Source organism: Vespa velutina, chromosome 5, assembly GCF_912470025.1.
Source record: "Vespa velutina chromosome 5, iVesVel2.1, whole genome shotgun sequence".
NCBI classification, from domain to species: domain Eukaryota; kingdom Metazoa; phylum Arthropoda; class Insecta; order Hymenoptera; family Vespidae; genus Vespa; species Vespa velutina.
The window spans coordinates 8020567-8034313 of record NC_062192.1 but is presented as its reverse complement, the minus strand read 5'-3'; the positions used below and the strand labels follow the sequence as shown (position 1 = coordinate 8034313).

Sequence of the window (13747 nt, the reverse complement as noted above, 5' to 3'; positions counted from 1 at the left end):
AAAAACAAACAAATAATTTTTCTTTTCATATTGTCTACTATAATTCTCGAATATTTTACTCGACATATTTTAAGAATATGAATTGTGGGTTTTTTAAGAACACATATTTTAAGAACATAAATCCTCATTGAGATTTATTTGTTTTTCTTTTCATACCATAAAGAATATCAAAGCTCGAGTTTTAAGGCTTTGTTTAAAGAGGAAAAAAGTGGGAGTATATGGTGGGGGGAGGGAAAGGGGACGGTTTGGTAGAGTTTCAGCCATGACAACTGAACGAACGGTATGCAGATACGAAGTTGGGGGTAAATCGGGAAGCCGTACCGTACAGAGAACGTAGTGATCGTAGTTACTTCGAACAGTCAACGACATTGTGATACGACCGAGGTAACGGAAAACAGAGCGAGGTAAGCGATTTCATTACGTATAAATTAAATTTTAATATATACATATATGTATATATATGTATATGATTATATATATTTATTTAATATATATAATTTTAATATACGTATATATTTAATATATATTATATTTTTTCACATTGAATATTTTTAATAAATTTAATTTAGTGATTTAGTTTTATTTTCGTGAAATTATTTTTTTTATTATTTTAAATTAAAATTTCTAAACTAATAAAAAAAAAAAAACATCAAATTGGTACTGAGAAGTGAATCGCACATAAATTTTATGTATTATTAAATAAATAAATAACTAAATATATATATATATATCAATAATGTAGTTAAAATAAAAAGAAAAAGTTATGTTATGTTTATAAAAAATATTCTCTTTTTATTTGTTATATTTTTACATATATATATATATTTTTCTTTTTTTTTTAATTTTCAACGGTACTTAATTTTAAAAGTTAGGCTTATTATTATTAAATTTTTATACATTTAAATACATAGAAATAGATTTGAATGTCTCGTTAAATCTAGTGAGATGCATAAACGTGTGCACTTTTATTACTTCATGACATTTCTCGCGCTTGAACTGATGTTCCTCGTTATCGTCGCGATAATTAGGAACAGTAAACGCGGAATGAAACGGTCTCGTGGGCCGACATAACTGTAAATTTTGCAGGCGTAACCTTGTTGCCGGTGGTTACACTGGTACAAACTCGACGAAGATTTGTTCCGCTATGTGTCTTTTGCCCTGTCGTTTCGTCCTGCCTTTGACACAAACACAAGCAGTTTTCTTTATTATTATTATTATTATTTATTTATTACTATTATTTTCTCTTTTTTTTTTTAAAGTTGCACCTGCTACTATCGAATTTAAAGTCTGTTGAAATTTATTGCTTATTAAGAATCGCCGACCATCCATTAAAAGAAACAAATCGTTTTAGAAGTCTTTAGTAATAAAATATTAATTCGTATTTATTTTAATTGAATTTTATTATCAGAATTCTCATTGATGATGTTGTTTCAAATGTGAATTGTTATAGAATTTTTTTAAAAGGATAAATTAATTTCTTTTTATCTTTTTATAAGAAAATGACAATTATGTTTGAAAATCTTTTTAAAAGTATTTTAAACGAACGAATTTAAAGTAAAATCTATTTGTCCGTATGATATTTTCTTGAGAGATCGGTTTGTCGTAATTCATTGTAATTTAATTTTTTTTTTTTTTAATATTCATCGAGTATCCTTCAGAAGAATTATTTCATAATTTTTTTAAAAGATGGTTTCTTTATTTTTTTCTTTATTTTTTTTTTTTTTTTTCATTTAATACCTTTTATTATTACCTTTTATTAAAAAAAATTAATGTCTTAAAAAAAATCAAATTTAAGTAAAAACATCGTTTTGTTCATGGGATTTATACATGTGTCTTTAGTTTGGGAGATTTTTGGATTGAGAAATCGGATCAAGTATCCGATGGTGGTCGTTCGTAGATGCGTGCGGGTAGCACGAACAATCGAACAATCGAGCGAATCGTAGATCCGGCCGGAACTCGGTGTATAATGCTGCGGAAACGAGTGGGAAATTATATTTGTTATGGAGAATCGGGAGTCGAAGCGAGTTGTTGGGCAGCAGCGGTTCTACGGATCCTGAGAACGATCTCATCCGAGCGCGTCGAGAGACCGGACGGAACTCATGTTAAATGTGTATATACGTTTGTCGATTTCATTTCGTTCTGGTACGACATTTTCAGACGACTTTTTTATTTTTTTTTTGTTTTTATCTATATCATCGTCGATTGTATTTTCTTATTTTTTTTTTATCACTGTCGATCAATGACATTCAATGTTCATCAAGATTTTATAGACAAATTTTACGTTGTTACGTATCGATGAAATTTGTTTAATTTATTGTCGAGTAAATAATCTTTAATTAAATATTAATTATATGGCAATAGTATTTTTAAACGAATTGATATGTAATGAAATACATTACAAAAATGTAACGAGGTACGATCCGATGATCTACAAATACTCGTTTTTATTGCTCATTGTAATTAGTTACGAATTCATTGTAATTAGTTCGAGCACGCACGTTATATTTTATTTTTATTGGCATGCAAATGACCAGAGGAAGGTACATGACATTTGTTCCGGGTTGAACAAAAGAGTGAAACTGACGTATAGCTCATTATTGTTACATAAAATTTATTACAAAAATTAACGTTCCATACTCTGTCCAATTTGATCTTTTTTTTTTTCTTTTTTGTTTTATTTTTGTTTTTCGATCTATCGTTTATCTTGTAAATTCTGACAAGAGGCGTTTCTCTACATAAGAATAATAAAATAATCAAGGAGAAATATATAAAATTAATTTTCTATTTTATCCATTGACTCATTTCTCTTATTTATTTTTAGGTAAATCAAGATGAGCGCTCTGCAATCATGTATAAACCTTTTAATGTTACATCTCGTATCGATCGAGGCGATCGGTGTTGGCCAAGCATGGCGTATATCGCCTTACTCAAAGACTGATTATTTCTTAGAACATCCATCTTGGCCTCGGTTGGATTCATCTGCTTTCGAAGTACGCACTGTCAGCGGTGTAGGTCGTTTGGTACCTTTAAACGATTTACGAAATCTTCCTAATAATCAAATAATCGAGAAGATTGATAACATCGAGCCGAATTCTTTGTCTGATCAAGAAACTATCGAACGTGATTCGAGAGATATGTCATCGTATCAAAATGATCAGAGAAAGAATATAAATGATAATATTAAGAAGGATTTATCGATCGATGGAAAGACGAACGACAGTTCGACGTATCCGCAAAAAATTTTCAAAACGAAAGTTTCCATGAGAGTATTCCCAATCGACGTTTGGGAGCAATCATTGAAAGCTGATAAGAAAATCGATAAATCGAAAGATATTTACCATCGTGTACGCCGTGAAGCAGATAATGATACCAATATGGAAAAAATTGGTAGTATGTTAACGCTTCGGGAGGCACGATTGGCTTCTCCGGAAACATGGTCGAAACAGCCATTATCCGTTGAATTTCGACATAGATCAAATTTCGAACAGCCCCTTAGGGATCAGAACAATGATGCCGATGAATCATCGATCGGCTTAAGAAATTATCACGGTCCACGAGCCGATTTCATAACGAGTCACTATCGTCGTGGTTATCCGGACAATCGTGAATCTCGTGATACATTTTTTTCTAAGACATATGACGAGCTTGATCTACCTTGGTATAGAAACATGATACGAGAGAGGGATTACGATATCCCACCATTACGTCGTCCATATTCCGAATATTATCGAACATATCCCGAACGAAATTATAGAATGGAAAGGGATTATTACATGCGTGTACCAAACAACGAGCATTCTTATTATTACGATCGTTACAGGGACGAGGATATTGATCTTTACGGTAGAGCAAGGACCGCACCGAAACCCAAGAGAATCATTTATTATGCTACCTTGCCGGAGATCGTAAGGAAGCCTGTTGATCTTAGAAATTATCCTCGTACAGCATACGATGGTGGATTGACCAGGACAACCGTAACACGTGGTGGTACATTCGAACGTGTTCCCGGTAATGTAGATCCCACCAGGTATCGTTATCGACATCTCTACGATGGTTATGATTCTTACACAAAGAGATCGAGCTTTTACGATCGTCCTTACGTTGGATACAGGGACGACGAGGATCGTAGAAAGGGTTCAATCAAGGAGAATTTAAATGAAAACGATTCTGGATATGAAGCGAGTAACGATAGGAATAACAACGTCGTCAATCAGATACAAAATAGGGACGATGGTAATAAACTACCCTGGCCCGTGCAAATTGGTACAGAAGTTAGCGTAAAGGACGACGAGAGGATTCATGGGAGAAAAATTTTCGGGGAGACAATAGGCTTCGAAAGACTTCAAAATGCACCTGATCCTGTTGCAACCAGCGAACCTACTGGAAAGGATACTAATTGAAACTTTCTTTTTATTTCTTTCCTTTTTCTTTTCTTTTTTTTTCTTTTTTTTTTTTTTTTTTTTTTTAACGTGAAATGCATTTTATTAGAGAATGAGATGACCTTTTTTTTATAATCTTCCCTTAGACGAAAGATCTTAGTAATAAGTGTAATTGCTAGTACAGTGGGAATTATCATTATTAATTTTCATTAAAATCTTCATTTCTTATTTATATGTTTTATTATCTGTAAAAGAGATTTTATTATGCGTTTAATATTAATTTTCACTTGCTAGTACAGTGGAATCTTCATTGTTCGTACGTTTATTATTTATATACTTTCATTCATTTCGAAATCTTTTTCCAATCTTTGTCAACTAAATTTGTTTGTTTTTTATATTAATGTATGTCTCTTCATTAATTTGGACAGTAAAGATTTCACAATAACATGTTCGCATTCTCTCTCTTTCTCTCTTTTTTCTTTCAAATGAAAAAAAAAATAATTGGTTTGTAGCGTTAATTGGGAATGGAAAATGGTTTATTGGTTAATGGGTTGTTGGTAGATAGGTAGTGGGTATTGGGAATGGTTGAATAACTCGCATTAATTTTAGCGAGAAATATTATTTTTAATATCTTTCATTTCTTTTTTCTTTCCTTTTTTTTTGTCTACACGAAAGCACGAGTTCTTTATTCGCATCGAAACAAAAGTGTTTATTATATTTGATTTATTTACGATTATCTATGATTATTTTATTTTGCTTTTCTTTTCCTTTTCTTTTTCTTTCAAGCCGATGTATAAATTTTGTCGAACGTTGTTTTGAATAGAAATTTTGCCAAATCATTTGAGAAACTTCTCTTCGACGTGATCTTGTTCAAATCTGCTGGCCAAGTGTTGTTTACCTGTGTGTGTGCATGTGTGTGCATACGTGTGTGAGGATGCGCATGCGTGCGTGTGTGTGTTTGTAAAGAAGACGAATTTTTTAATCAAATAAATTTGAATAAATTTTTTGTTCATTTAAAGTTTCATTACCGGGTTAGGTTTTTCGTTCATAAAGTTTGTCAATTCTTCGGGTGTCATGTTTAAAATATTACAAGCCGTCTCGTGCGCTTCTCTCTCGCTCGCTTCGTTTTCATAGAAATTTGTCTTTCCATTAACTTGTTCGTCGCAATGATCGTGAATTTTTTTCAAAAATTCCTAATGACAAGACATTATCGATGATCGAAGAAAATTAAATAAATATAATTCGTTAGAAATACTTCACTTTGATAGCTTTTGAATATTCGATGTTTTTACTCTCGAAAGTGATTAATTTCTCTTTCAAAACTTTGATCGCGTCCTCGCATTTCATTTTAACGGCATTAATCTCTTTTTGCATCGATTCCTCGTGCTTTCGATTTATCTGAGATTCGATCTGTCAACGATAAACAAATAAATCTTTTGTTCCTTCAATTTACGAATTATATAAGTATATGTATATATACATATATATATATGTATATACATAAGTATATAGATGTACATTTTTATAAACAATTTGAAAGAAAATATTTTGGAGAGCGTTAATTATTTTTTCTTACCTGTTCTTTTAAATCCGTTTCAGATTTTTCCATTTTGCAAGCAAGGTTTAACTTCTCCTCGTTTATTAAAGAAATCTGTGTTGTCGAAAATCATTTATTTACGTTATATCGTTTATTTATGTTATAGTGCACACGAATAGGAATTATTTATATACTTTGGCTTTGAGTTGTGCGTTGCTGGTTCTAAGTGCAGTCAATTCGTTTTCCAATTCTTTGATCTTAGACGTAAATAGATCTTTTTCCTTGGCAAGGTCCGATATTTGACCTTTGTAACTGTTCAGTAAAAATCCTTTATTGGCGTTTGCTGATTCCGATCGTAATAATCTGTATAATTATTATTTTCTTTAATTATTTTATTTTATTTTATTTCATATATATGATAATATTTTGAAAATATAATAACGTTTAGGAAATAGTTAATTTCAATTGATTTTTATTTTTTTTTATTTTTAATTATAATAATTTTCGATTCTAATCGTAATAATATACACATTATTATGTATATTATTATGTATATTATTATTATTATTATTATTATTATTATTATTAAATATAATAACATTTTATTGTATTTCCAATTAATAATTTTAATTAATATTATACTTATTAAATTATAATGATATTTATACAAAATATAATATAAAAAAAAGGAAAAAGTATTCATGAAATTTTTAAGGAAAGCCGTTTAAACTCACTTGTTATGAAGTTGCTTGATAGTTGCGCAATCTTCTTCAGACTTTTTCTTCAAATTAGCGAGTTCTCTGTATTTCGGTAACTCGCGCATTTGCGTAACACTGATCTTTTCGTTTTGCTCTTTACCAATTTTCAATTCCATCCATTCTTTCATATCCTCGAATTTTTTACGAAGAAATGCGTTTTCGTTTATTAGATCGTTCAAATTCGACTCGGTAGTTTCCATTTCTTTTTTTAAAATTGTAAAACATTTGTTTACTGACTCATAATCATTCGACTTATCTTTCAATTCCTTTCGTGTTTTCGATAATTCATTCTTTAACTTTTTCGATGTTGAGATTGCAATTCGTAACTAAAAAAAAAAACATTGTTTCTTTAATTGTAATACGTTAATGGCGATATATGTGTGTACAGATAGTGTGTTATTTTAAAACGAATATATACAAATACCGATATACCTTTTTATACAATCGTTTCGATAATTTTCCAAAATATCTCGAAGATCTACGATTATTATTTTGAAATTCATTTCCTTTGTTATTCAACAACGCGGAAGATCTTAATTTTTCCAAAACCGAAGTGCAGATTTGTATGATCCTTTTTTGCAACACATCGTTCTTTTTACAAGCTTCCATTTGTAAATTTTCTGCGATCCTTTAATAAATATATTAATTGATATTAATTTTAGAGATGCTATATGGTAATAAAATATATATATATATATATATATATATATATATATATATATATACAAAAAACAAGATAATATAATACATATAGGCGATAGACCTTTTATATTTTTCTTTGACGAAATTTTTCTTTCTTATAGCTTCTTCGAGTTCGACTTTAGTCTCGTTAAGTTTGTTTTTTAAATCGAAAATAATATTCTCGTAACTGAAAAATAATTTTCATATAAAAAACATGATTTCATTCACAATCTTCACAATATTCGGATCAAAACTTACTCGACTTCTTTATTGGTCGATTTCACGCTTTTCTGCCATTCCTTTCTAAGTCATCGATAAGTTTCGTCATGAGAATGTAAAAAGCGTAATAATATTTGAATTTAAATAAATTTAAATGAATGATAAGTTTTTATGTGTTGAATTAAGTAGGATATTTCGTGAAAAAAGTTTGTACAAACATTTTACATACTCTTTGCATACCTCATTCCCTCTGTTGAGGGCTTCTTCGATCAACCATTGAGGTGCTGGTTCTTCAACAATATTTGTACATTTTTTGTTTTCATCATAAAATAATAAAAATGGAGTAGAAGGACTTGCATTATCATTTTCGTCGGTGTATCCGTGTTTTTCTTCTTCTTCGTTCCAAAATTTACGAGTTTGTGTGAAGTTGGATCTTGTTTCAATATTGTTTTTTTGAACTAATAAATTTTATACATTATTTTATTAATGAGTATGGAAAAAAAAAGAATAATATTTAAAAGTTATATTTAATTGAATTGATTTTCGTGTTATTTTTCAAAATTATTTTTTTTTTCTAACACTTGATACAAATTATTTTATTAAATAAGTTAAAAAGAAAAGGAAAAAGAAAAATTTATGAAGAAATATTATATCCCATCAAATCTGTTTTAATGTTTCGTAATTTGCACGATTGCAGTGCACTATTTTATCCAATGAGTTTCACGGGATTGTTATCGTTAGCTAGCTCCATCTACAGGATCGACTAGTCAGTTACTTGATAAAAATGAAATGTCAAGTCGATAAAAATGTTAGATATTTTTTTGTTAAAAAAGTAATTTCAATTTGAAAATAAAAGTACATAAATATTTTCTTCTTTCATATTCGTCAATCAAAATTCGTCAATCAAAATTTTGGAAAAAGAAGAAAGGGAAAGATTATTATTATTATTATTATTATCATTATTACTATTACTATTATTATCAGATTATTATTGGAGATTATATAATTATTATTGGACAAGACACAAGAGAAAGAGAGAGAGAGAGAAAGAAATAGATAGAAAGAAAAAAATTATAAAACGATTACTAAAAGGGATCGTTAAGGAGGCAAGAATTTGGCCGTTAATTAACGTCGGTCGTGTCGACGTAAAGAGGTTCGATAATTTATCGCGAAACGATAAATTCGTGGATTCGATCGAGGGGGGAAAGGTAAAACTGTTGTGGAGGAGGTCGATGATATTATTGGATATTATCGGGCCATATGGAATTTGGGCCTGAAAATGGTCCCGTGCGCAGGAAATTGCTAACGACTTAAACGTTTGGGGCGGTTCACGGGGACCCTAAGTTCAGTTCCGAGGACCCAGTTATGATGGATGGACTTTGGCCAGTCTGTAATTTGAAGGCGTTATATATGTACCTCTAACACGTTGTTCGAACAACGATGATCCTCTCCGTATGTCTCCTTCGTTGGCCTGTCTGTTCTGTTATTTCCTTTTTTTTTTAAAAGGAGAAAACGTTTTGTACCTTATTTCAACGGAGATAAAGTTTTAACTCTCGTGTAATGAAATGTAACGCCGTGTAACATCGAAATCACATATTCGGACACTTTATATCTCAAATTTCTAATATTTTTTTGTTTATGTTCCTTTTTTTTATGTATAAGCCATACTTAATACAGTATAAAATGAGCCAAAAGTTCTTTGATGATTTTTAAAAATCTAAATTACTCTTTTTCGGTTAATCTTTTCTTTTTTTCAGATTATCGAATCACAAGCCTGGGAATTGTTGATCTATCTATAAACTTTTCGCCCATCCTGTACAATACTAACAGGTATACGCGATACTCTGGCATTTACGTTATATTATTTTGTTGTAAACACGTGAAAAAATTCGATTACAATGGATTAACAGAATTTATCATCAGAAAATTTGTGATCGGGAGTGACAAAAGTAAAAGAAAATTGATCATCTTCCAATTTTCTTCCATTTCGTTTTCGATTAGGTCATAGGAATGAATAATACGGACAACGAATTTAACGAAGCCGATGTTGCCTATCGATATTTCGTTATGTATAACGCGTATTTTACGCGCGGTAACTTAATATCAGCTTTTTTCTCTTCTTTTTTTTTTCTTTTTTATTTTTATTTATTTATTTATTTTTTTTTTTAAATCCTATTCCTCGGAATCAATCGTGACTACAATCGGAGTTATCGAATAACACAGCGTTCGCGTTTCATTATTTTGCATTAATTAATACTTGTTAGCACGGACTCACGTAATATTTTGCGAATGCTACGTGTTGAACAGAGTAACTAATTAAATTTGTTCGCCAATTATACCTGCGATCCGATGCTGCCAATTTTCTCTACGTTTTGCCCTTTTGGTACACTAATTAATTTCCACGGTCGAGCTCACTTTATTTACGCGTGACAAGCTTCAAAATTGCACCCACATGTCGGGGTATATTTACGGGGCACGGGTAATGCAGACTGCGTCCGTATAAAAATTCTCTAACGTTAAGCCCGTTATTTGCATTGTGCTCGCCCGAAAATCTAACTCTCCCGCTTTATCGCGAATTCCTATGGCTTTACATATACCTACCTACATATATGATTCCTACCCAAAAGATTTTACACGCTTTGCCCTTCTCTGTTTTTTTTTTTTATGCTTTTTTTCCGTTCCGTTTTTATTTTTTCTTTTTTTTTTTTTACAGACGTCGTTACAATCACCAACCAACCAAATATGCCTATGAGCATGAGCATAGATATCGAAGAATATTATTCGTTGTTGGAAGAAAAGAAGAAAAAATCATTAAGAAAATTATCAATCTTTACGAATGTTCTTTTTTTTCCAAGTATAATTGACAATTGTAGTAAATAAATAGATTTATTATTAGATACGTACAGATAAAACTTAGCAATAACTCGTTATAAACGAATTTATATGAGATAACTTTGCAAAGTCAGCTTAACATTTCGTTTCGTATAATCAAAATCAAATATCTGGATGATAATAAAAAAGAAGAAAGGAATTGAAAAAACAAATCAAGTATACTTGAGATCTCAAAATGAAAAAAAGTTTACATTTAAAAGAGAATAAGAGCGTTGTCTCAATAGTTTATATACCGGTGTTATATCCCCTTTCGATACGCCAGAACGATCAGCTGGTGAACCCTCGACTACGAGTGCCCACCCCGCTAACGTGGAATTATTCTGGATAATATGTGGATAGTTAGTCCGCGATTAGCCTGTCCAGTGGATTATATTCCTCCCTCTTTTCCTTCCCCGTAGTGCCCCGCGGCTTGGCAACATCATGATAAATGACCGAATCCTTTACAAGTTTTTAGCCGTGAACCGTTTAGTTCATCTCTTCTTTCTTATCCCCTTCCCACATCCCCTCACCTCACCCTGACCTATCTCCACTCATCTCTTTTCCAATCCTTCCATCTCCACAATTCGTGACTCTCTCTCTCTCCCTCTCTCTCTCCCTCTCTTTCTCTTTCCCTCTCTCTCTCTCTCTCTCTTTCTCTTTCTCTATTTTCTGTCGAAGGTCGTCGCCACAATCGTGCTGTAAATCACTGTAAACGTTGACGTAAACGCCACGGGTAATTAGATACACTTACCAGCAATGATCCTCTCTACCCCGGCATCATTCGCAGTCTCCTTTTTGTTATCCAATACTGCCGCGTTCTTGGAAACCTGAAACGAGAAGGAAATTCTTTCGAGTATATATTGTATATTCGATATTTGAGAAGTTTCTTCTGTACCACTATCATCGACGAACTTATTTTTTTGTTCGACTCTTTTCTTTTTTCTTTTTTTTCTTTCGTTAATCGATTGACGATGATTTTCTTGGATTAGATCGAATCGAAAAAAGATACACACCCACCCACTCACTCACACACACACACACACATACACACACACACATACACACACATATTTATATATATATATAAAATATAAATGTTTATTAATTTAAGAGTTAATTTATTATTTATCAGATTACATTAAATTCAAAGTCTGTTTTTTCCTTTTTTCGTTGTTCCTATTTATCATAATTAATGTTGAAATCACGATTGAAGTTTTTTTCAAACTTTTCACGAGTGAGTTCGATCTAAGTACTTATTTACTTATTTAGTTAGTTACTTACTCACTTACTCGATATATACAGCTAACGAAAGAGAGTAAACACGAAAGTTCAGTTTCTCAGGCGTATACAAGGAACGAATAAACGTCCTCGTGAAGATATTTACGGTCAGCCGTTATTAAAATTAAAACGACAGTGCGTTAAAAAGGTTTACACCATCTAGGGTAGATTGTCTCTCTTTTTCTCTCTTTCTCTTTCTCTCTCTCTTTCTTTCTTCTTCTTTTTTTTGTCGGTACATCGCTAATCCATCGAGCAGCTTAGCCAAGCGGATGAGGGGTAAGGATGGAAGTAGAGGTGGGGTAGGCCTAAGGGTGGGCAGGAAAGGAAAAGAAGGAAGGTCGTCGTTTGCCGGTGTGACTTTGGGGGCTGTGCATTTGTGTTTTCGCGTAGATTGCAAGAGAGAGAGAGAGAGAGAGAGAGAGAGAGAGAGAGAGAGAGAGAGAGAGACTACCCCTACGGCTAATTTTGAGACTCACCGTTGTTTATTGCCGAATCCTTTTAGCTTCAAATAAGGGTGTGAGTTTATTCTTAGGAAAGGACGTGGAAGTAATAGTAGTAGTAGTAGTAAGTACGAAGGGAAAAAGGGGGAAATGTTCGTCGCGCAATATAATAAGCGGTAAAAGAAAAGGGGGATTTTCGTAGATGTAAAGAAGAAGAGAAGAGAAGAGAAGAGAAGAGAAAAGAAGGGTAGGTATAGAAGGGTGGGGAGACGGTCGGGTGATAGAAGGGTGGTGATCGTTAGCGAATCCAGTAACAAAGTATTACTAACGACCTAACCAACTCTGATATTTCTTATTTTCTTACGATCCCTTTAATACGTTCTTTCTACTTACTTACTTACTTACTTACTTACTTACTTACTTACTTACTTACTTATTTACTACCCTTCGTGTAGATGTGAGGAGACTCTTTAAATTGACTCTTAAGTATTAAAAAATCATGTATTCTCTCCCGGGAATCGTGTCGTTAGGATCGACACGGGAACGGACGAGAACGGATTTCATTTATGGCCGATGGTGTATGATACTAGCTACTACGACCAGCGAAATGTCGACATTAAAATCGCATTTGCCGGTTTTCCATAGTTGCCTATGGAAGAAGTCGCGATCATCGATTAGTTCGGCTACACTCGAGAACGGGATCGTAGAGATACTGATTTCCGCGTGCCTACATGATATACAGTGAAGAAGTAGATATACTAGAAGTAAATATATGTATATGTACGTACGTATGTACGTTAGTACATGTATGTATGTATGTATGGTATGTATATATGTATTTATTTATCTATGTGTATACATAGTATGTGTGTTAGTAGTAATGGCTTGTGTGGAGACACTCCTTCCACTTTTTTGAGTTTCCTCTTTCACATGCGTTATTATCGTTGTCCTCGTATTGCCTACTGGACTGGTAATACGTTTTTCCTCTTTTTCAAAGAGATACAAAAGAAAAAAGAAAATGAAGAAATCAAAAAAAGAAAAAAAGAAAACTAAGAAGGAGAATAAAAAGAAGAAGTAGTAGTAGAAGAAGAAGAAGAAGAAGAAGAAGAAGAAGAAGAAGAAAGTACTCAGACGGTAATGGAAGAGCACCTGTTTCAAAAGGGCAAGCGTGTTTACGGAATCGGGCTTGGTTTTTGCTCCGGCGAACGACGAAGACGTCATCACTCCGTCGTCTCTCCGTCGTCGTTCGACTCGAAGGTTAAGGGGAAAACGTCGAGCGCATATCGGTTCCCTCGTTTCATCGGGGCTCTCCAATAAGAGTACACCTATAATTTGTAACGTGGCTCGGGTACCGGCCTAATGGAAAAATGCGTTCCGGCCAATTTTACGCGCGGCCGTCAGAGCAGGTTGTTGGCCGTAGTGCCGGTGTAAGCAGAAGAAGAAGAAGAAGAAGGAGAAGAAGAAGAAGAAGAAGGAGAAGAAGAAGAAGAAGAAGAAGAAGAAGAAGACGAAGAGGAAGACGAAGACAAAGAAGAATAAAACGAGGATGAACGAAGAGAGGATTGAAGAGAGAAAGAAAAGAAA

The 13747-nt window shown here is 32.6% G+C and overlaps 2 protein-coding genes across 3 annotated transcripts in view; one reads left to right on the top strand and one right to left on the bottom strand.

The window, feature by feature from the left end:
* Positions 1-259: 259 nt before the first annotated feature.
* On the top strand, positions 260-4830 carry LOC124949283. Of its 2 annotated transcripts, XM_047494091.1 has the most exons (3): positions 260-404; positions 2822-4027; positions 4112-4830. In XM_047494091.1, exons 2-3 carry the CDS (start codon positions 2832-2834, stop codon positions 4398-4400), a joined length of 1485 nt encoding a protein of 494 aa, XP_047350047.1. In that variant the 5' UTR covers positions 260-404; positions 2822-2831; the 3' UTR covers positions 4401-4830. The 2 variants fall into 2 exon arrangements, with proteins under 2 accessions (XP_047350047.1, XP_047350046.1); XM_047494090.1 differs by having other exon boundaries at positions 2822-4830.
* Positions 4783-13747, bottom strand: part of LOC124949281 (centrosomal protein of 290 kDa-like) — a 143797-nt gene continuing 134832 nt past the window's right edge. The window contains exons 3-13 of the mRNA XM_047494089.1: positions 11197-11272; positions 7804-8032; positions 7614-7658; positions 7438-7542; positions 7107-7302; positions 6651-7000; positions 6111-6279; positions 5956-6030; positions 5640-5789; positions 5408-5572; positions 4783-5277 (exon numbers count right to left, since the gene is read on the bottom strand). Of these exons, the coding sequence (XP_047350045.1) occupies positions 5161-5277; positions 5408-5572; positions 5640-5789; positions 5956-6030; positions 6111-6279; positions 6651-7000; positions 7107-7302; positions 7438-7542; positions 7614-7658; positions 7804-8032; positions 11197-11272 (1677 nt within the window). The 3' untranslated portion in view covers positions 4783-5160. The remainder of the gene's footprint in view (positions 5278-5407; positions 5573-5639; positions 5790-5955; positions 6031-6110; positions 6280-6650; positions 7001-7106; positions 7303-7437; positions 7543-7613; positions 7659-7803; positions 8033-11196; positions 11273-13747) is intronic.